At 38.6% G+C, this 24,012-nt stretch overlaps 2 protein-coding genes across 4 annotated transcripts in view; one reads left to right on the top strand and one right to left on the bottom strand.

Moving 5' to 3' along the window:
* LOC106055582 (solute carrier organic anion transporter family member 4A1-like) overlaps positions 1 to 23,772 on the bottom strand; it is a 102,864-nt gene extending 79,092 nt beyond the window's left edge. The window contains exon 1 of one of the 3 annotated variants that reach the window (XM_056014878.1): positions 23,631 to 23,772. The gene's annotated coding sequence lies outside the window, so the exon portion shown is untranslated. Of the gene's footprint in view, positions 1 to 10,074; positions 10,298 to 23,630 lie in introns of those variants that run through there. The other 2 variants (XM_056014876.1, XM_056014880.1) reach the window with 2 other exon arrangements.
* Positions 2,545 to 7,460, top strand: LOC129923544 (uncharacterized). Its single transcript, XM_056014885.1, has 2 exons — positions 2,545 to 3,001; positions 3,128 to 7,460. The coding sequence occupies exon 2, from the start codon at positions 4,293 to 4,295 to the stop codon at positions 5,679 to 5,681; it is 1,389 nt and encodes a 462-aa protein (XP_055870860.1). The 5' UTR covers positions 2,545 to 3,001; positions 3,128 to 4,292; the 3' UTR covers positions 5,682 to 7,460.
* Positions 23,773 to 24,012: the final 240 nt, after the last annotated feature.

The raw sequence follows: 24,012 nt of genomic DNA, 5'->3' as shown, positions 1-24,012 counted from the left end.
AATGTTGCGTCATCGCAAGAGTTAAGGTTCTTTCATTGGCTTTTAACCGCCCACACGTTGATGTGTGTGAAATGTGGGAAATAGGAGGAGGAAAATGGGGAAAGTGAATTGTGAGACTAATTAGAAGTAGTGTTCAATGGTATTTGTATTGTCTGTTGTAGTACATTTTTACACCGCTTATTTATTCATTCATTTTATGTTTTGTTTTGTGATTTTTTAAATTTTTATAATTTTGGTTTCAAAGTTCTTATTTAATCGGAGAATACTTAAGAAAAAAAATTTCTTACACTGGCCGTGCTAATAAAAATGAAGCTTAACTACAATCTAATATGTATATAAAAGTTCCGCTTTCAGACTATGCGGTGCTTAGGGCAGATGATGTATAGGTCATCTGTAAGCACATGCTTAACGAGAATGTCATGTGGTGGCCAGCACAACGACCAACCGACTTTACTTTTCCCCAACAAATGAATGATACTCATTAGAGCTGGATGGACTCAGAGGTGCTCTAGAGATCCCAAAATAAAAAAAAAATCATAGTCTTCAAAAGAATTCAGACCTGAGACCCCCGGTGCGGAAGCCAAGCGCTTACCGCTTAGCATGCGCGCCTCCACAAATTAATAAAATAACATGACAAGAATGAACAGAATCCTGTTGTAAGTTGTTGTTTTTTAACCTAAGGAAGCCTATAACGCTCTGACCCCTCTCTGTTTTCTAGTGAGGGAAACAGTACTGTGTTTGTCGATAGCTTTGTACTTCAAGCAGGATTGTGTTTGTCGATAGCTTTGTACTTCAAGCAGGATTGTGTTTGTCGATAGCTTTATACTTCAAGCAGGATTGTGTTTGTCGATTGCTTTGTACTTCAAGCAGGATTGTTTGTTTGTAAATAGCCTTGCACTTCAAGCAGGATTGTGTTTGTCGATAGCTTTGTACTTCAAGCAGGATTGTGTTTGTCGATTGCTTTGTACTTCAAGCAGGATTGTTTGTTTGTAAATAGCCTTGCACTTCAAGCAGGATTGTGTTTGTCGATAGCTTTGTACCTTAAGCAGAATTGTGATTAACGATAGCTTTGTACTTCAAAGCTTACGATATGGTTGCTGAATATATTGAACCCAGCCTTTTTGTCTACATGGCCCACCAAACAGATGACCTATGACCTATGACCAATATTTAAACGTCTTGTGGGATGAGTCAAACTTTGTAACCTTGTTTCTTAGTAGATATTGAATTTATTTTTGGCATTCGTGTCAATAGTCTGGTCGTGTAGGCTTAAATTAGATTATTCAAACAAATAAAGAATTTCTTATTTATAGAAAACAAAACTTTAACTCTCTCTCCCCTGTCCAAGCTTGCCATCAACCACTAGGAAATAAAAAGAAAAATCTTTTTTGGCTGCTTAAAAAAATAACAATTCAAGGGAAATAACTTTTCTACATTCCACTTAAATGGCTCAGGTAATGTGTATTTTAAGAGTTATGTCTCATGTCTAGCTTTTTTTTAAGTTGCTACATTCGTTCTCCCCACCCCACACTCTTTTCCCACAGCTCTCTCTCTCTCTCTCTCTCTCTCTTTCTCTCCCTCTCTCTTTCTTTCACTTTTATTTATTTTTTAAATATATTTTTAAAATGCTGACGAGACTTGCCTTTAAGATTACGTCTTTATATGTTAAGTTAACTTCGAGCTATATTGAAATTCCCTTACTTTCAACTTCTACGATATCCAATATTTAAACTGATTTAGTTACTTTCCTTGGCGTTGTAAAAACAAAATCCTAGCTAACGCATGAAACAAAATAAGTTATTTTTGAGGTCAGTAATTCTGATCAGTGGCTAGACAATAAAGGCTAAATATACTTTCTATACAGCTTCTTCGTAAATGTCCTATGAACTGAGTTAAAACTCTTGGAACTCTAGATCAAACGGAAGCTTGCCTCCATCGGCCTATCTCAACAAAGATCTGTCTATGAAGGATCCAACCAGTTGTACATTATTACATTTTATTACCGACGGCTCGTATCCCACGACGCTCGGATCAGAAGCGAGGCCAAAGACCGAGCACATCGGAAAAACTCCTACATATTCCTTCTCTGTACCACATCAACCTTATAGGTGTCCGCCATAAAAAGAAATGAAATGTTACGTTACTTATAAACACTAGTTCTAGCTCAAACGATCAGAAAAACAAAAAGTTCGCGTGCTTCTTTTGATAAGCTTCTTCGTTTCATCTTCACCTGCGTATGTCTCCCCTCTGGTGTAGCAGATGTGTTCATCAACATTTCCTTATTACAAGTGACTCCAATCAAGTCGGCCCGCTTGCAGGGCCTAAATCCCAACGCTGCGTAATGACGCAGTAGAAATGACATTCAACCAAACAATTTATAACACGTGATTGATGGGAGATCACATGACTTGGTGTGTTATTTGTGTGTGTGGGGGGGGGGTATTCCTATGGTGCAAACAATTCTTTGTGTTATTAGACATTTATCTACGTCTTTTTTTACACGTCTGACCTGATATTGCAGATGTGAACATGGTGCCTGAGTGGTAAACCTCTTGGCTTCCTAACTGGAAGGTCGCGGATTTGAATCTCGGTGAAGACTGGAATTTTGAATTTCGACCTTTACCTTGTGGAAACCTCGACTTCATTTTTTTTTAAGTAAATGTAAAGCCTTAAAATAGATTTACTTATCAATGGGAGGCGTTATGCTTTAGGTTGGAGATACATGTCTGGGTTTTAGTAAACAAGCAGCTTGGGGGTTTTACTTAGTGAGTCTCTTTGTAGCCTACGAGACTCCCTAGGCTGGCTGTTTAGATCTAATTCATAGAATTCTCAAGGATTAAATGATTAACATTATTTTTTGTTTAAATCCGTTGCGACATTAGCTACATTTATTTGTCAGAACAAGTGTTTAAAAAAAATCCATTGATTGGTAAGGTTTATGGTTTCTTATTCTATTGAGTTCTTGTAATGCTCCGATATTGGATTGCAAGGAGTCTTTCTGGTAAATATTTTTAAATTAATAAAAATGATTTTTCTAGAATTTTCATGTGTTCTTAATTTTTTTTCCTCTGATTTAAAAGTAAATAAAAACATCTTCTCATTCTCGTTTTCTCTTTCTCCCTGTCAGACATCACCATTAACGTGATTTCACTACTCGTGGACAGACTTACACAATGAGCATATTGTGTTTTGTTACACTTTGACACAAGTGCAGATGGACCCAATACTGACTTCTTGTTGAAATGGTAACGCCTTTAAAAAAAACACACTGCCATAATATCATATTGTTACAAATGAACAGTGATAGGTAGAGGTCAACGTATGACCCCGGCGAGATGACACAGCAGCTAGTGTTCCCTGGAATCTACATGTACAAACAAAGACAGGATGTGACGTGTCCACACGTGTTGTTCCAGGGGACGAACAGATCTAAGTAGGGGGACAGTTACTAATGAACAGTGACAGATAAAGGTCACTACGTGTGACCCCGACTTGATGACACTGCAGCGAGTGTTTTCTGGAATCTACGTGTATAAATAAAGACAGGATGTGACGTTTCCTGACATGTTATTCCAGAGAATACTAGGAGTGTTTGTGCAACTTTGGAGAAGCGATTAGGGACTCTATATAAGCCAGAAAGTTAATGTGAAAGTCAGTCGTATGGAGTCGTCAGTGAGCCGTTACAGTCGATACAGACTATGTAAGACGTGTGCGGCTCTGTGGAAGAGAAATGTGTACGACTCGATGCAAGTTAACTAGGGTAGAGTTAACTGGAGTGGACTACTGTCGTTAAAGTCTATACAGCGAACTACAGTGGACTTGAGCCGTTACAGTCGATACAGTCGATGTAAGACGTGTGCGGCTCTGATGTGGTAGACTAGAGTACGACTTGGTTCAGCTTTGGGAGACCTGGAGCGACACTGGGAAGTGTGTCGTTGGTCTGTTCTGTGGAATACGGCTCGATGCAAATTGAGAAGAGAGGAATTGCAACGAAGTGAAGAGATGCAGTGCAACGAAGTATAGCTAACTGTAAACTGACAGATATTGTACAGTCTTCTACGCTACACGTTACAGTAACGAATTGTTAGAGTTAATAGTCATTAAAGTTATATGAAACTGAAAGTTTAGTCGTCAAGTTATTAGAGTTAATAGTCATTAAAGTTATATGATACTGAAAGTTTAGTCGTCAAGTTCTTTGCTGTGTTTTTATTTGTGTGCCAACTAATACATCTAGCCAGAAGATTCAGAAATACGTAACAATTGGTGTCAGAAGTGGGATCTTTCTGGCTAGAATGTGTTCCATCAAACTTCTTAATGAACTTGACATGAAAGAACTTAGACAAGAGCTTCGAGAAAGAGGTCTACAGCTTAACGGAAATAAGGAAACGCTTACAGCACGTCTCAGACAAGCCCTGTTGGAGGAAGATGAGAATCCGGACACTTGCCAATTTGAAATCAAACCTAATACGATGGAGCTCCTGAGAACCTTGCAATACAAAATGAACTCGGTGAAAGAGAGCATTAAGGAGATAGAATCAGAAATCAACACCAGATTTTCTTCATTTAACCAGTTGACCAAAGCCATGAATGAAAATGAACAAATAGCTACCACGCCCAACAAGACAGAAGAACAAATAAAAGATCAAACGAGAATCATGATTAATGAGCTGCTGAACACTCAGCAGTATCAGATTGAGTCGACAGATGAAAGAGCTACACCATTGATGAACAGCGAACAATTGTCCAACCAAGAATGTGGCGATACAGACAATTACGATAAAGAAGCTGGTGATGGCTGTGCTGTCTGTGACTGTGATAGCAAACCAAACGAATGTGGCCAACAAGAAATGAAAAGAGACGGTAGCTGTTTCTGTTTCAACGAAAAGCAGAATGAGACCGCTGAAGAAACAATAGAAGAGACCTATAGTTTGACCGAAGCTTTAGCTACAGATAAACCTGATATGAGTACCTCAACCAGCCAAACAGATCAAGACAACGTTGGGTCTGCGTCCAAGCCTGTTGCTGTGGGCCTTAAAGACTTCTGTCTTCTATCTGCCAGTGTCTACGAGAGGAACTCGAAGCTTGATTACTGCAGCTATGTGTTTGACAAGAACTGTACGTACGTAGCTTTAGAAGAAGACTGTGAATGCCAAGAAATACACCAGCAAGGTCTGGACTTAACAGAAGCTTGTCCAGCTGTCAAGATCAGCGCGAGAAGCCCTGGTCAAAGTCAAGGAATTACAATAGAAACTGATGCTGAAGTTGATGGACCTTTGCACGTTGAATGTTATCAACCTGCCCCACAGTCGAGTCCTCCAGACTCGGATGAAGGTGATGACGTGTTTGACAACTTGCCTTCAAGTGGACTTGCAGCTCATTCGCATAGCACCCATCGAAGAATAATGCTGAAACAACTTGTTAGATCAACAGTCTTGATGACTACAGCCATGAAATGCAATACCTTCCTATGTGCTATGTGGCTGCCATCAGCATTAATTGACAAGAGAGTAAGACAACGACATCAACGCAACCAAAGAAATTTCAAATGGAGGAAGCGGAGAAAGCGACACATGCAGAGTGCAATGTGGATGGCCCCAACAAGATCAAGATACAAACCCACCCCTTCTCCCACTGATAGACCCCCACCTGCATTTATGAAACTCCATAGCCCATGTTGTTAGAAAACAAGCCCACCACTTCTCCCACTGATAGACCCCCACCTGCACTAACGAAACTCCATAGCCCATGTTGTTAGAAAGATTCTGTCCGGAACCATCAGACCAAAGAAGAAAGCCTTACGAATCAGTTGAAAGTATGAAGCCACTAAAGAATAATCTAAGAACATTCCTCATTAGAATAGGTTTGATGAAGTATAACAGAGGTTTTAGAAGAACGATAATCAAGTCAGAAGCAAGAATGACAGAACTAGTTTAAGATGCCAGAACTGTGAAGTGAGTAACCATCTGAGATAGAACTGTACAAATAAAACTGTGCGAGAAGAGCAACCCAACAGGCATCGTACAAACCCAAAGTCAGTTGCTGTTGTAAGAAGAACATGTGAATAATGCTGTACTGTAATGAACCTGGTCATCTCTGAAGAAGCTCTGGAAAAAGCCCTAACCCATCTGTAAAAAGATGCTTGAAAATGTAAAACTCAGCCAGTGAAGCACGAACTCGTTAGAATGCTGATGAATTTTCTCGACAAGAGTGCCCAATGTCGTCATCTGAAGGTCGATGTTTCCATACCAAGATTGATGAAAACATTTGTGAGGAACTGCTGAAAAATGAGGATTTGGCTCCCATTCTTCTATGGAAAGAAGATGGACATCGGCCAGATTGAAAGAACATCTCTGAGAAGGGGGCAACCTCCAAAGCTTCCTACTTGATCGTCGATCGATTTCATCAGTATCGTGATGAAGTAGAATCTGTTCGGGACGAACAGATCTAAGAAGGGGGCAGTGTTACAAATGAACAGTGATAGGTAGAGGTCAACGTATGACCCCGGCGAGATGACACAGCAGCTAGTGTTCCCTGGAATCTACATGTACAAACAAAGACAGGATGTGACGTGTCCACACGTGTTGTTCCAGGGGACGAACAGATCTAAGTAGGGGGACAGTTACTAATGAACAGTGACAGATAAAGGTCACTACGTGTGACCCCGACTTGATGACACTGCAGCGAGTGTTTTCTGGAATCTACGTGTATAAATAAAGACAGGATGTGACGTTTCCTGACATGTTATTCCAGAGAATACTAGGAGTGTTTGTGCAACTTTGGAGAAGCGATTAGGGACTCTATATAAGCCAGAAAGTTAATGTGAAAGTCAGTCGTATGGAGTCGTCAGTGAGCCGTTACAGTCGATACAGACTATGTAAGACGTGTGCGGCTCTGTGGAAGAGAAATGTGTACGACTCGATGCAAGTTAACTAGGGTAGAGTTAACTGGAGTGGACTACTGTCGTTAAAGTCTATACAGCGAACTACAGTGGACTTGAGCCGTTACAGTCGATACAGTCGATGTAAGACGTGTGCGGCTCTGATGTGGTAGACTAGAGTACGACTTGGTTCAGCTTTGGGAGACCTGGAGCGACACTGGGAAGTGTGTCGTTGGTCTGTTCTGTGGAATACGGCTCGATGCAAATTGAGAAGAGAGGAATTGCAACGAAGTGAAGAGATGCAGTGCAACGAAGTATAGCTAACTGTAAACTGACAGATATTGTACAGTCTTCTACGCTACACGTTACAGTAACGAATTGTTAGAGTTAATAGTCATTAAAGTTATATGAAACTGAAAATTTAGTCGTCAAGTTATTAGAGTTAATAGTCATTAAAGTTATATGATACTGAAAGTTTAGTCGTCAAGTTCTTTGCTGTGTTTTTATTTGTGTGCCAACTAATACATCTAGCCAGAAGATTCAGAAATACGTAACAATATGATATAATAGACCTTTTATCTGATCACAGCACAACATTAGATATTGCAATACTCAGGCACACGAATATACAAACACACATTCAAACAAGTCCTACTAGCCTAGTTTCCCGTCTTTCAATTAGAAACTCGGGGGAACGCTTAGCTCTACTATACACAGAGTGTGCCGAACAAAACGATTTGCTTTCTGAAGACAAAACTAGTAGCCTCTGCACCTCAACTTTGTATGCTATAACTATCATGAAATCCTATTTTCAATTTCTTTTTCTAGTTAAAATGAGCGATAAACGTGACGTACGGATGGAGGACGTAAGACGGACAGACCACGCAAAACTAAGAGCTGCTTTTCCCCTTTCAATGGCCTGCACACAAATTTGAAAGGTAACTTCTTGTGTTTTCCTCGGAAAACGCTTCTCTGCCTCGACTCGGCGCGCAATAGGCAAACAGAACAGAACCGAGTCGATTGCAGTGACGGGGATGGAAAAAAAGGTCTCAACATAGGCATGTCACTAACCTCGTAGCGTTCCTCAAGGGCCCATTTTTAAGGCGGACACCTGCAAGGCTGATGTGGAACTGAAAAGGAATATGTTGTATTCCTTCCGGAAAGAAACAACTTAAATGGGCTGATGGAAGGGAGCTACCATAAGCTTAGAATCAGTTGAGCGAGTCCTCCAACAGAATGTAAAGGTCTAGTCTATGTTGGAGATGTTCATACATGGCGAAACAAAAACTAGCTGTTTGGTGTATCCGGTGTACAAAATAAAGGAAGTGTTCATAAGCCTTTTAGGACGTGTATACATTCTTTGGTGCAATTTTTAGCCCTGCAGAATTAAAGCTCTTCCTTTTGCAGCCCAAAATCAATTGTCAATATGGAAGAAGCTTTAGACCACAGACCTATATATATATATTATATCTAGACTGGAAAACGGAACAAATTGTTATCCACTATTAATCAATTTACAGACCTATATGTATAGATTTTTATGTACGTAACTTTTTTCAAGCCCTAAGGGAAGTGGCCGCAAATCTAGGAAAATCGATTTTTTCTGTCTTAGAAAAGTAATGAATCTTTTGTTTTCAAAGTTTAGAAATAATGCAATACCATTTCCTTGGATTTTAATTTAGAATGGGCTGTTAATCACAGAACTATATATTCAAGCAACTATATGAAATAAATCCATTTCCTGTTAGCTTCCATTGAGATGATGTTTCGAAAATTCTAGATCGAAATAATTCATGTTTGCTGATTTTAATCCTCTTATTGTACATTTAAATAGATTGATTACCTAGATCTAAAAATTGCAAAATAATTATGAGACGAGAGTGCTCTTACTTTCGATGTTCAACTTTAGATCTAGATCTGAACATTATTATGATCTGAACATATGTTACATAGGGTAGGGTTGAAAAAAAACACCAACTTCACTCTTATAACTACTTTACATAACAGCGCTTTGTTTCAGCTTTTTATTTTGAAAATTTTCACATTTTTTAGTATTGTTAAAAAATGTGAATGTCCAGTCTAGATATAATATATAAAGGTATGTGCTTTAGACTTTCAATCTTAGACTTTAAAACTTTTTTAAAAGGAAACGGGCAACAAACTCGCGGTTAAATCAGGAATTGAGAAGACACTGCTACGTGTTGAAATATTGTTACAATTTTAACGAGATTATATTTTATTTTAGTTGTCAACAGTGAAGCGTCCTTGACATTGTTTAGTGTGTCGTGAAAAATCTCAAAAGAGCTAAGTTGAAGGTTAAAGGCATTCTCTATGTCTACATTTGTGTGTCTGTATGCATTTGCGTTGAACACAATAAGGCAAGCCCTCACCTGGAACCCCTACGGAAAGACGAACAGGGGACGGTTCAGGAATACATGGCGCCGCGATTTGGAAACAGGTGCCAAGCAGATGGGAAGACGCGGGGACAATTTAAGAGAGACTCTCTCAGAACCGAGACGCCTGGAGGAAGCTGGTTGATGGCCTGCGCCCCCGAGAGGGACCACAGGCAGAGCTAAGATGAGATGATGTATTCGCTTTATGTATAGATCTAGATCTACATTATTCGACGGTCTCGTCACAGCCCACAAAACATACTCTGCACAGAGTAGCCACACTTAACGCATCCATGTCCTCTGTACAGAGTAGCCACACTGAACAAATCCATGTACTCTGCACAGAGTAGCCACACTTAACACATCCACGTACTCTGCACAGAGTAGCCACACTGAACAAATCCATGTACTCTGCACAGAGTAGCCACACTTAACACATCCACGTACTCTGCACAGAGTAGCCACACCTAACACATCCATGTCCTCTGCACAGAGTAGCCACACTTAACACATCCATGTCCTCTGCACAGAGTAGCCACACTTAACACATCCATGTCCTCTGCACAGAGTAGCCACACTTAACACATCCATGTCCTCTGCACAGAGTAGCCACACTTAACACATTCATGTCCTCTGCACAGAGTAGCCACACTTAACACATCCATGTCCTCTGCACAGAGTAGCCACACTTAACACATTCATGTCCTCTGCACAGAGTAGCCACACTTAACAAATCCATGTCCTCTGCATACCCACGTAATGCTAGAAGCTTAAAAATAATATACCTGTTAGTTAAAACCTTACCTGTGTAACACACGAATAAGCCAGGAATCAATATCCGAACTAACAACATAGTCTAAAAATAGCGAAAACACACACACACACACTTAACAGCCCAAAACTAACGCACTGGTTATCAAGTAATTCACTAGACTTATGCAGCCTAACTAGAGTTTGTGTTATCAAAGTGTAAAAGCTAAGGTACAAATACATTTGAACTGTGCCCCAAACAGAGACACACACAGAGCTAAATTTAATTGTCGAATATTTGCCCTTGTGCTGTGTGCAGCTTACTTTTTTTTTTTTAAATAAAGGGTGTAAAATGGGGAGGGGGAGTTCGACATGTCTTTCGTTGGACATAGTTAGCATAGCTTGACAGTAAAATAAATATAGCGGTGACTCTAAACTCTAGACCCCAAGCCAAAGTGGCGTTACAGAATGTAGCTTCACATGACTGCTTTCTTTAAAGTGATACGAATACAAAATGCACAGTCCTGTTAAAAAAAAAAAAAAAAAAAGGTGTAAGCCAAGAAATAAAACTCGATAGGAAGAGCTGTCCTTCGCACCTGGTGACCTCAACGGAAGTCACGTGTCCATTGTCATCCTATCATTTTGAAATGTAAAGTTGTTGTTTTTTTATAGTAGTGACTGCTGTGATTATTTACAATTAAAGTATGTTCTGGACGAATTTATTTATGATAAATGTGTCTTTTTTTATTCCTCACTTCGGGCAACAGACAAAACCTTCTGAAGTTTGAACTTAGTTTCTTAATCCAATTTAAAATTCAGATTATATTAGTCTCTAATTCAAGTCAGCTATTTTGTCACTGAGCTGGGAAACTGGAACCCTTATTAACCATTGGTCAATGAAAAAAAAAATGTATACTTTTCTTGACCTGACCTTTGAACTTTTAGACGACATTTAAATTTTAAAATAAAGAAAAATATACAAAGAATAGTAATAGATAGGGTCTAGTACTGTATGTGTCATTATCTATCTATCTATCTATCTATCTATCTATCTATCTATCTATCTATCTATCTATCTATCTATCTATCTATCTATCTATCTATGCATACTGTTGTAGATCTGTCCTGCATCGGCGCTAAAGGTGCGTACCAGTGCGCAATTCCTAGACATGACAGTAGAAAAAGACATACTTTACTTTCGCTTGGAATGGCAACTAAAAAAGAAGTCGCAGGACAGACGAATTCGTCTTTTGAATATTCTATTAAACCATTCATTTGTTATCGTCTTTTAGTTGCCTGACACATTGAACCCTCACAGATCGGACGGAAAGACGGCTAGACCGGTGAAATCTTGCTGCTAACGTTTTGAAGATCTCCGGCTTGATACTGCGTAATGAATTTTTTAATATTTAGTACTTGAAACTCACGAGGTCGTTACTGTTTTTTTCCCTACGTTTTTTTTTTCATTCGATGAGGGAACTGAAATTGATTGGTCGTTGTGCTGAACACACACTATTCTGCTTAACATTTCAAACATAGCGACATCGTGTAAAGGTGATTGAACTCGCAAGCGTCGAGGTTGATATGAGGGTTGATTAAGATTTAAAAAAAAAGAGGCCCATAGTTTCTTCTTTTTATGAATGACATAGTTGGCGGCCGTGGATGAATGTAAAATGTCCCCTTCAGGTGTCAGCAGCCATTATCGACGCCCTCATTTGTTTACTTGATATAAATTGACCCTGTCACACGAACAAGCCCTAAAAGACCTATATATAGACTCTGGCGGTGTCTCTTGAAAGCATTTTTACACATGACGGAACTGTAACTATTAGAAGAGAGCAGCCTTCTATTTGCAATAGAGATATTTCTTATTTGTCTTTAGAAACAGCAGTGTTGTGGCTAGGAATGGGCCATCAGGGGCTTGAGCTCTTAAGAAGCACCTGCATTTTGCATAATATTTAAATTTAATGTAAAAAAAACAAACAAACACTCATTTGGGCCCCCTCAAGTTGGGGCCTTGGGGGATTTATCAAAATCTTCCCCTCCCTCCCCCCACCTTAGCTACGCCTCTGAGAAACAGTGTCACGGTCCTTTTGTGTTTTCATCTTCTAGTGTACAGTTAAACCTAATCGTCACATTAACATGAGTTCCAGACTTTCTTATCTCCCCTCTTTTTAAAAAATCTTTTCTTATACATTTGTTTTCTGTGAAAGCTTTAAAAAAAAAAAAAAGAAAAGAAATGTATCTTTTTCAGTGTGTGTGTGTTGCGGGTGTGCGCATGTGTGTTACTTTGGCTGAAGATTTAACTCATGTATTTGTTATCAATGTCTTCCACAGCCGATTTGGATGTTTGGAAAATATAGGGTTACACGGGGGAGGCTACAATACAAATACAAGTGGCGACAACTCTTATCTAACAGTTTTTTTTTTTATCCGAAGAGTTAGCGTTCTTCTTGCTAGAGGAATGCCTAGAGTTGAGTTTCTAGTATTACTAAGTCCAGAAGTCTAACTCGAGTTGATTTTTTAAAAAGCTCTTTAAGTCTAGAAATATGAAGGTTTATGTGTGTGTATATGTGTGTTAAGAGATAATTAATTAATTTATTTAGAGAGTTTCAAATAGTAAGAGGCGGGGCTAAAGGTGTCAAGACAAAAAGTGAATAGATAGTGAAAGAAACAACAAGAACAAGAAAGAATATGACAACAAGAAAAGATATAATAGAGAGAGTAGACATAGATAATAGAGAGAGTAGACATAGATAATAGAGAGAGTAGACATAGATAATAGAGAGAGTAGACATAGATAATAGAGAGAGTAGACATAGATAATAGAGAGAGTAGACATAGATAATAGAGAGAGTAGACATAGATAATAGAGAGAGTAGACATAGATAATAGAGAGAGTAGACATAGATAATAGAGAGATAGAGTAGACATAGATAATAGAGAGAGTAGACATAGATAATAGAGAGAGTAGACATAGATAATAGAGAGATAGAGTAGACATAGATAATAGAGAGAGTAGACATAGATAATAGAGAGAGTAGACATAGATAATAGAGAGAGTAGACATAGATAATAGAGAGAGTAGACATAGATAATAGAGAGAGTAGACATAGATAATAGAGAGAGTAGACATAGATAATAGAGAGATAGAGTAGACATAGATAATAGAGAGAGTAGACATAGATAATAGAGAGAGTAGACATAGATAATAGAGAGAGTAGACATAGATAATAGAGAGATACAGTAGACATAGATAATAGAGAGATACAGTAGACATAGATAATAGAGAGATAGAGTAGACATAGATAATAGAGAGATAGAGTAGACATAGATAATAGAGAGATAGAGTAGACATAGATAATAGAGATATAGAGTAGACATAGATAATAGAGAGATAGAGTAGACATAGATAATAGAGAGATAGAGTAGACATAGATAATAGAGATAGAGTAGACATAGATAATAGAGAGATAGAGTAGACATAGATAATAGAGAGATAGAGTAGGCATAGATAATATAGAGACAGAGTAGACATAGATAATAGAGAGATAGAGTAGACATAGATAATAGAGAGATAGAGTAGACATAGATAATAGTGAGATAGAGTAGACATAGATAATAGAGAGATAGAGTAGAAATAGATAATAGAGAGATAGAGTAGGCATAGATAATAGAGAGATAGAGTAGACATAGATAATAGAGAGATAGAGTAGGCATAGATAATAGTGAGATAGAGTAGACATAGATAATAGTGAGATAGAGTAAGCATAGATAATAGAGAGATAGAGTAGGCATAGATAATAGAGAGATAGAGTAGGCATAGATAATAGTGAGATAGAGTAGACATAGATAATAGTGAGATAGAGTAGACATAGATAATAGTGAGATAGTGTAGACATAGATAATAGTGAGATAGAGTCATCATAGAGTAGACATAGAAAATAGAGAGATAGAGTAGACAAAAAAAGTGAGATAGAATGAACATAGAAAATAGTGAGATAAAATGGACAGAGAAAATAGTGAAAGAAATTAGTGAGATAGAAAGAAATCTCAGTTGCAGTGACTGCATTGACTCAATATTAACACTTCATCGTTGTAATAGTGATATAAAAGTAAGATTTAAGTAAGCCTTCACTCCATGGTGGTTTAATTCATGTAAAACTATGTAGCTTGCATGATTCGTTACGTTAATTATGTAACGTTCAAGTTTTTGTTGAATACTCAAAATAAAGACGCCATTGTAACTTGAAGCTACCTTATCATTCAAGTCTATAACTCTCAGCGTCCCGTAAGCACTCTCTAGCATCTGGACATCAGAGCCAGAGCATGTACGTCTTGCTTTCATCTCATTAGCATAGTTTGCATACCGTGTCCATCTCATTAGCATAGTTTGCATACCCTGTCCATCTCATTAGCATAGTTTGCATACATTGTCCATCCCATTAGCATAGTTTGCATACCGTGTCCATCTCATTAGCACAGTTTACATACCGTGTCCATCTCATTAGCATAGTTTGCATACCGTGTCCATCTCATTAGCATAGTTTGCATACCCTGTCCATCTCTTAACATGGTTTGCATACACTGTCCATCTCATTAGCATAGTTTGCATACCATGTCCATCTCTTAACATGATTTGCATACACTGTCCATCTCATTAGCATAGTTTGCATACCCTGTCCATCTCATTAGCATAGTTTGCATACCATGTCCATCTCATTAGCATAGTTTGCATACCCTGTCCATCTCATTAGCATAGTTTGCATACATTGTCCATCCCATTAGCATAGTTTGCATACCGTGTCCATCTCATTAGCACAGTTTACATACCGTGTCCATCTCATTAGCATAGTTTGCATACCGTGTCCATCTCATTAGCATAGTTTGCATACCCTGTCCATCTCTTAACATGGTTTGCATACACTGTCCATCTCATTAGCATAGTTTGCATACCATGTCCATCTCTTAACATGATTTGCATACACTGTCCATCTCATTAGCATAGTTTGCATACCCTGTCCATCTCATTAGCATAGTTTGCATACCATGTCCATCTCATTAGCATAGTTTGCATACCCTGTCCATCTCTCCAATTCCCCCCCCCCATCCCATCTTTATGATGTGTCTCTTTCCATAGTCTTCCATCGCCCCCCCATGAAGTGTCTCTTTCCATAGTCTTCCATCGCCCCCCCCATGAAGTGTCTCTTCCCATAGTCTTCCATCGCCCCCCCCATGAAGTGTCTCTTTCCATAGTCTTCCATCGCCCCCCCCATGAAGTGTCTCTTTCCATAGTCTTCCATCGCCCCCCCATGAAGTGTCTCTTCCCATAGTCTTTCATCGCCCCCCCCCATGAAGTGTCTCTTTCCATAGTCTTCCATCGCCCCCCCCCATGAAGTGTCTCTTTCCATAGTCTTCCATCGCCCCCCCCCATGAAGTGTCTCTTTCCATAGTCTTCAATCGCCCCCCCCCCATGAAGTGTCTCTTTCCATAGTCTTCCATCGCCCCCCCCCCCCATGAAGTGTCTCTTTCCATAGTCTTCCATCGCCCCCCCCCATGAAGTGTCTCTTTCCATAGTCTTCCATCGCCCCCCCCATGAAGTGTCTCTTTCCATAGTCTTCCATCGCCCCCCCCCCATGAAGTGTCTCTTTCCATAGTCTTCCATCGCCTCCCCCATGAAGTGTCTCTTTCCATAGTCTTCCATCGCCCCCCCCCCCACCTATTCATTAACATCCTTTCCCCACATTTCCTCCCACGGGCTTGACAGTGGTTTAAGATAAGGGCATGCTATCGCTCAATCCGGGCTGCTGACCACTAACAAGGTCCAGTTCAATGGTACGATCCTTAGCATGTCCGGGATTCTTACTCTGTAGCCACCTGTCTTCGTTCCGTCTTGGTTCCGCTAAATTTAAGTGAGTCATTATTACTATTTTCACAGACTTTTCGTTCACAGAATTTTCACAGTATTTTAAAAGTATTTTCAAAGCATTTTCGAAGTATTTTCACAATATTTTCAAAGTACTTTCGAAGTATTTTCACAGTATTTTTACAGTATTTTTGCAGTATTTTAAAAGTATTTTTACAGTATTTTCAAAGTATTTTCGAAGTATTTTCAAATTATTTTTGCAGTACTTTCAAAGTATTTTCGAAGTATTCTCATAGTATTTTTTGCAGTATTTTCACAAGATTTTCACAGTATTTTCAATATATATTTTCATAGTACCCAAACAAGCATTCTCATTTTGTTTCACTTGCAAGCTTACAAGATCGCTTCAAAGACATACGTCATTAAATGTAATCTCTTTCCCTTTTTTTTTTTAACGGCAGAAACCTGAATCCAGACTAGATCTTAACAGTTCTAAATCGGAACTTAAGGTTTAGTATTAGATCTAGAAGTCCATATAAAGAGCATGCCAAAAAAAAAATCGCACACCGCAACTAATAGTAAGAACAGACCAGTTTGTTAAATTTATAAATTAAAATGATTTAATGGCTAAAAGTTTACACAAGATAACTGATGAAAAAAACCCAATATAACCGAGAAATGATCGGTGTGATCGGCTCCGGTCACACCTTTGCGTCTTTTGTGTCGTTGGTCACCAGTCCAGCGGCTCCATAAGTAAAACTTAACCCTAGAGAAGCTAATTTATGTTTTAAGTCGAGTTTCCTCCCGTGAGAGCCAGTACCTTTATCTTGACGAGGAAAGATAGATTATAGACAAATGTAGTTATGGGTGGACAAGAAAATGATGAATAAGCCAAACAAAAGAAATGTTTCCCACGCTTGCTGGGAAAACTCAACAAACTTTTGTATCCAAGTTTCGTATCGTCACAATTAAAAAAAAAATATTGTTTTCCTCTTGTTTTCTCTGCTCTTACTTTCCTCTATATATGTACTCATAACGCTTGGGCTTGGTGGCTGAGTGGTAAAGCTTTTGGCTTCCATTCCGAGAAGTCTTGAGTTCTAACCCCGGCGAAGACTGAATTTTCTAACTTCGTTACCTTTAGGACGACCCTGAGTCCACCCAAGTGACCGTCGGCCATAGACACAGATAAGCTCATAACTCTTAGACAGTATTAAACTGAAACCTAACTAAACCTTAACTTGCGTCTAGACAAATACCGTGGGGGAGTGAGGAGCGCTTAACAAAGGTTTCCCACTTCTCTCTTAAGGCGGAGTTCCACACAAACTCCGGCTAAGAAGAAAGAGCGGCACGCTGTCTCGTCGGAACCACTAGCGGATCCAGAACTTTGGAGTGGGGGGGGGGCGATTTTTTTCAAATCCCTAACCCTAACGCCCAGTAAACACTAACCCTATGCATAAACGTGTGTACAGAACACACATACACACACACACACACACACACACACACACACACACACACATATATATATATATATATATATATATATATATATATATATATATATGAGCATTTTAAAAAGCAGCATTTCTCAACCTTCGACGAAAAAGTGGGGCAACGCTATAAGGTTCCCTAGTGGGGCTTGGGGCAAAGCCCCGACGACAAAAGCGTTTTCTTGCATTCTTCACTGAAGAAACGCATTCTCCTGACATCTACAGCTCATCATTCATTAATGAAGTTCGGGGCGAAGCCCCGACGACAAAAGCATTTTCTTCTATTCTTCACTACAGAAACGCATTCTCCTGACATCTACAGCTTATTATTCATCAATGAAGTTCGGGGCGAAGCCCCGACGCTAAAAGCGTTTTCTTGCATTCTTAACTGAAGAAACGCATTCTCCTGACATCTACGCTTATTATTCATCAATGGAGTTCGGGGCGAAGCCCCGACGCTAAAAGCATTTTCTTGTATTCTTTACTGCAGAAACGCATTCTCCTGACATCTACGCTTATTATTCATCAATGGAGTTCGGGGCGAAGCCCCGACGCTAAAAGCATTTTCTTGTATTCTTTACTGCAGAAACGCATTCTCCTGACATCTACGCTTATTATTCATCAATGGAGTTCGGGGCGAAGCCCGAAAGGACAAAAGCGTTTTATTGCATTCTTCACTGCAGAAACGCATTTTCCTGACATCTACAGCTCATTATTCATCAATGGAGTTCTGGGCGAAGCCCCGACGCCAAAAGCAATTTCTGGCATTTTTCACTGCAGAAACGCATTCTCCTGACCTAAAGCTCATTATTCATACTATTAAAAAAAAGGACCTTTTGAATAATATTGTACTTGAAAGATATTCTAATATGAATTTATAGGCCCTTAATACATTGCAAATAAAACAGATTTGTTCCTTGAAAAGATAAGATACCCCACATATTTAGATTTTGGCTTTGAGGATCGCCGCCGAAAAAAAATTATTCGATAAATAATATTCAATAACATTGTAGTATAAGTTGTGAGTTATAGTCCCAAATTTATTTAACTAGAAAAATATCCGATTGAGTAAAGGTTGGGAAAAGGCGACTATAAATGTATCTTTTTTTTGGTTTAGAACTCATCTCAATCATGATTCTTAAAGTGAAAAATTTCATTTGAATTCTAACTTTTCCAATGCAAAGTCTTTCTTAAAATAATTATGATAAATTCATGTGAAATTACATAAACTCTGGAAATGGGAGGGGCGGTAGAATGAAAACGATTAATCCTCGCTCCTTTAATAATTTCTGCTAAAGATTGCATTTGGCATTAAAGAATAAAAAAAAAAGTAGGGCGACTCGATATAAGAATTTAATTTATAGTATATATAAATTATATTAGTGAAAGATTTTTTACATTTTGTAATTTCTAAACTATAATACTAAAAGAAAAAGTATTGGTTTGTCCGATGGGGGAAATGCAATTGCATATATCGCCCTTCCCACCTGGTGCAACCCTTTTTCCTTTAAATTTACTAATGATAAAATTTGAGATTAGAGTATGGTACGACATAATATACAATGGGTTCACATATCAGTACGTAGTTTATATTATATAGATATTCAACTAATTTTGTTCACAAACTATGATTCTCCACAAAAATAGGACCGCCCCCCCCCCCCACTCAGAGGGCTAGAGTGGGAAGGGCAGTACATGCAATCGCCCTCCCCCCCAACCCCACCGAATCGACCAAGATACTAGAAAGGGAGCGACATAATATAAAATTGATAGATTAATTCAACTAATTTTGTTCACAAACTATGATTTCTCCATAAAAGTAGGACCGCCCCCCCCCACTCAAATGGTTTAGGTGGGAAGGGCAGTAGAGGTATTCGCCCCCCCCCCCCAACCCGGTAAACAGGGAACGACATAATATAAAGATCGGTTAAAATTTCAATAACAAGTTTTAATCATATAGATATTTAATTGATTCTGTTAGCAAGCTGTGATTTCTACAAATAAATTGGACCGCCCCCCCCCCCACTCGAAAGTGTATGGGGGGGGCGGTATTGATACCATTGCCCCCTCCCGACCCCACCAAATCGGTCAACATACTAGAGGAGGGGGCGAAATAATAAAAAATAGGTTGAAATATAAATAATTAGTATATATTATTAACATAAGTAATAAATTTGTATACAAATTGTGTGAATTCTATACTAAAATTCGTCCGCCCCCCCCTTCGGGGGGGGGGTCGGCCTAGTGGGTGGGGGGCGATTGCCCCTACCGCCCTCCTCCCCTGGATCCGCCAGTGGTCGGAACTCTCCTATTAAAAGCGCGCAGAACCAAGAAACAATCTTGAAGATAAGTATTACCATGCATGTACATTCAACATGCATTAACCTGCAAGGTACACATGCAAAACAAAAGTACCCTATGAAGGCCATGAAAGCGACTGTGAAAAGTTGCCTGTTGAAAGTTGGACACTATGTAATTCAACACAGTAATCTGACGAGATGGACGATGTTATTCGTGCTCTGCAGACGTGTTTGGTAACAAGCACGTCTCGCTTCTATTAGTATATGTCTTGATGTGCTAAATGGTGCTAAATGTGCTAAATGGTGATTTGTTCTCAGACTGTCTTTCTGTCAATACTCTATGACAGCTTACCTGCCAACTTTTAATATTGAAGCTTTTGTGACGTCTGGTATGATGGATAAAAACAACTGGCAAACGAAAGCATAACAAATGATCTCTTCCTGTAAAAAACTGGGAACTAATTAAGAGGCATGACCGTGACGAGAAAATGAAACGTCCACTACCATTCCTTCGCTTCATGGGCGACCTACCGTTTAGGACATTAGGAACCAGCAAAATATAAAAATAACAATTTTAACTCTTTCTCTCCTAATCGACGATCCCATCGTTGATTTGAACTCATTAAATTAAATTAAAATTTAATTTTATAAACTTGACTTAGTGTTGTATAAAAAAGAGCATGCATTCCACTTTAATTCTATACCAAAATACAAACATTTTCTGATAACAAAGAACAAAGCTATTGAAGCTTAATCATAACAGGGTAGTGAAATAGTAATGAGCTAAAAGAAGAAGAACTTCGAAGCGTGGAAAAATAATAAAGGAGAGAAAGAAGCTTACCTAAGGGGATAACTCCACTTTTATATATAGAGGTATCAATAATGTAGAATCATTTGCCCTTTTCGATATCAAACAATATAGTTAATTACTAATAATTAATTTATAATTAATTTACAATTTTTTTATTTTTTTTTATGATTCGTCTTTTGCTAGGTACAAAAGATACTTGTGTAAACTTCAACTTGAGCAGTAACATGTTCAACATTTTTACCAGACAGACACCAATAGAAAAAAAAAACTTAAATGACGGCAATATCCCCATAATGAGGAGTGTCTTTCTCTATTGTTAATTATTTATATTTTAGTCTTGAAAGTCTAAGCGATTATATAACTATTCATAAGTTTAATGTTTATTTCTACGGTTAAATTCTCTGAAGTGCAGCGAAACTTTGGTGACATTTTCGTTTGTGTTACTCCGACACGCCCCCCCCCCCCAACCTTTTAGCCATAGTACTATCAAGGGTCCAGTGTATTTTCATTTGACTGCATCAACAAATGTATCTCTATTTGACTAAATCCATCGTTGGAGGAGGTGAATTCTTTCCTTATTATTTATATCCTTTCTTTCCCTCCTAAAGTGTTTATCAAATGTTAGTATTACGTTTTTTATTCCTGTATTTTTGGATCTTCGGAGAAATGTGAATGTTATAAAACATAATAAAACAGTATAAAACAAATCTGTGGCGTAGATATCCAGAAGAGTTTCATCCCGAACCCAATCAGTCAAGATCAGTGAGTCGTCAATAACTCCATAGAGATTAGAATTGCTTGTTTGTGTACATAAATTTTGTGTATATTATTTTCTTCATATAGAACATAGGATAAAAGCCCTGACCATTTGGTCTTTTCATAAAGTCATTGCTTCCCCATGTTGCTCGCTCGGGAACAGAACGTACACACACTGACCATCGTTTTGACCACTAGACCTAGGGCGAGGTTAAACCTCCCATGGCATATGTGCCGTGCAGTATAAAGCAAAAATAAATATTCGCTTGACCTTCAGGGCGCGTTCTGATCTTTTTTTTTTTTTTACTACAGATCGAGACAGAAAATAGCGCCCCCCCCCCACCTCCGGTACATACTTCACATTTTTAACGTTGTTGTTTCGCGAGATATACTGTACAGTAAAACCATCTAAGGGAGATAGACTCTATAGTGAAACCATCTAAGGGAGATAGACTCTATAGTAAATACATCTTAAATGTAAAGTAGCCATTATACCATGGATAAAACACTGAACCAGAATCTTCAAATACAAAAACAAAACCTAATAAACTACTCTGGAAGACACAAAGATAAAGGCACATTCCTCGTTCCATATTAAGCTAGGACAAATTTGTACGAATGCTCCTTCTTCCCTAGTGCTATTAGAGCATGGAATGGGTTGCCTGAGCCAGCCAGGAAAACCAGTGACTTGAATTTAAGTCTTTGGTTAACATGCATGACTAGATGCATGACGCGTAGGACGTAATCATCTTCTTTTTTGAAGTAACGTCTGTATTTTATAAGATAAGATAAGATAAGATATGATATGATAAGATAAGAAGACTGTATAGTAGTAAAGTCATCTAATGGGGATAGACTGTATGGTAAAGTCATCTAATGGGTATAAACTGTATGGTAAAGTCATGTGATGGGGATAGACTGTATGGTAAAGTCATTAGATGGGGATAGACTGTATGGTAAAGTCATCTAATGGGAATAGACTGTATGGTAAAGTCATCTAATGGGGATAGACTGTATGGTAAAGTCATTAGATGGGGATAGACTGTATGGTAAAGTCATTAGATGGGGATAGACTATAGACTATATGGTAAAGTCATTAGATGGGGATAGACTGTATGGTAAAGTCATTAGATGGGGATAGACTGTTTGGTAAAGTCTTGTTATGGGTATAGACTGTATGGTAAAGTCATGTAATGGGAATAGACTGTATGGTAAAGTCATCTAATGGGGATAGACTATAGACTGTATGGTAAAGTCATTAGATGGGGATAGACTGTATGGTAAAGTCATTAGATGGGGATAGAATGTATGGTAAAGTCTTGTTATGGGTATAGACTGTATGGTAAAGTCATGTAATGGGTATAGACTGTATGGTAAAGTCATGTAATGGGGATAGACTGTATAGTAAAGTCATCTAACGGGGTGAAGTCACAGATAAATATGAGAGTGAAAGCCGAAGTGGAGAGTATGAGCGAGAGAAGAGTAGAACATAAAGACTTGTAGCTGGAACTGGATTAAAATGTTCCAGATAAAAGTTCCCTTGCTCCTCTGTCTACATCCGCGTTGACGTTGAAAGCTGTGCCAAAATACAAAGTCTGTTACATGGATTGTAATTCTCAGCGTCTGGTTATTTTATTAACAGTAACGTAAAATAATTTAAGACTCGTCCAACAGCTAAATTAAAGTGTTGCTACGGAATCGGTTTTATGAAATCTTCTGATGTCAATGTAATTTTATTGAATTCTGTCTCTTTAATCGCTCTACCAAATGTTTCTTACTCTAAACAATGTTTTCTACTTTCTTTTCTCTTTCTCTCTTTCTGTTATAGAGCTGCCTCGCCAAGGCGCAATAAGATATATACAAACACATTCCGGTTTTAAACCTTTCTGTTTCTATCTCACTATCTCCTTCTCGCTAATTCTCTCTCTCTCTCTCTTTTCCCATGTAAAGTAAAGTTTCCCTTTTCATACCTTGCGATCTATGGGGCAGAGAATGTAAAGGTCGTCTGTTTCTGTGGCCCACGGTTAACGAGGGTGTCATCTGGCAGCACAACGACCAACCGCCTTTACCTTTCCACAACTAATGTAAGGTACCCATTACAGCTGGGTGGATTCAAAGGCGCCCTAGAGATCCGGAAATTAAAAATTCCAGTCTTCACCAGGTTTCGAACCCGGGGACTCCTCGGTTTGGAAGCTAAGTGCTTTACCACTCAACCACCGCTCTCATTCTCTTTTCTTGTATCCCTCTTTTTTTTTCCTCTCTCTCTCTCTCATTCTATCCCTCATCCTTTAACCCATTAGTTACTAGTAGTGCAAGAAATTCTAACTCTAGATCTATATCCTTAGAAAACATTCGTTTCAAACGATTCATTTGAGAATAGATCTTACCTTGACCTTGAGCAGTAAAGCTGAAAATAAAGCATTGATCCAGAAGAAAATACAAATCAGACGGGGAAAATTCCCACAAGATTATCCCTAACTTTCGCTAGTTGTGGCAATATTGGAGGAGGTTCGTTTTCTTCTGCTCCTAAATCCAAGAATGACCCCCCCCCCTTCTCACCAGAACCCAACACATGCACACTTAAAGAGACGCACACCAGAACAGATAATCAAATCCAGACTTCCTTTTCTTCTTCCATTTCATCCGCAATGAAAAAAAGGGGAGAGAATGCAGAGAATAAACATCCATAATAGAATTCGTTTGTTTTAACCTCCCTTTCTTTACAAAAAGGATTGGAGTGCTGACTTTAAAATAAGGACATATCTATCT

Source organism: Biomphalaria glabrata, chromosome 17 (genome assembly GCF_947242115.1).
Source record: "Biomphalaria glabrata chromosome 17, xgBioGlab47.1, whole genome shotgun sequence".
Classification (NCBI taxonomy): Eukaryota; Metazoa; Mollusca; class Gastropoda; family Planorbidae; genus Biomphalaria; species Biomphalaria glabrata.
This window is presented reverse-complemented; position numbering and strand designations above follow the sequence as displayed.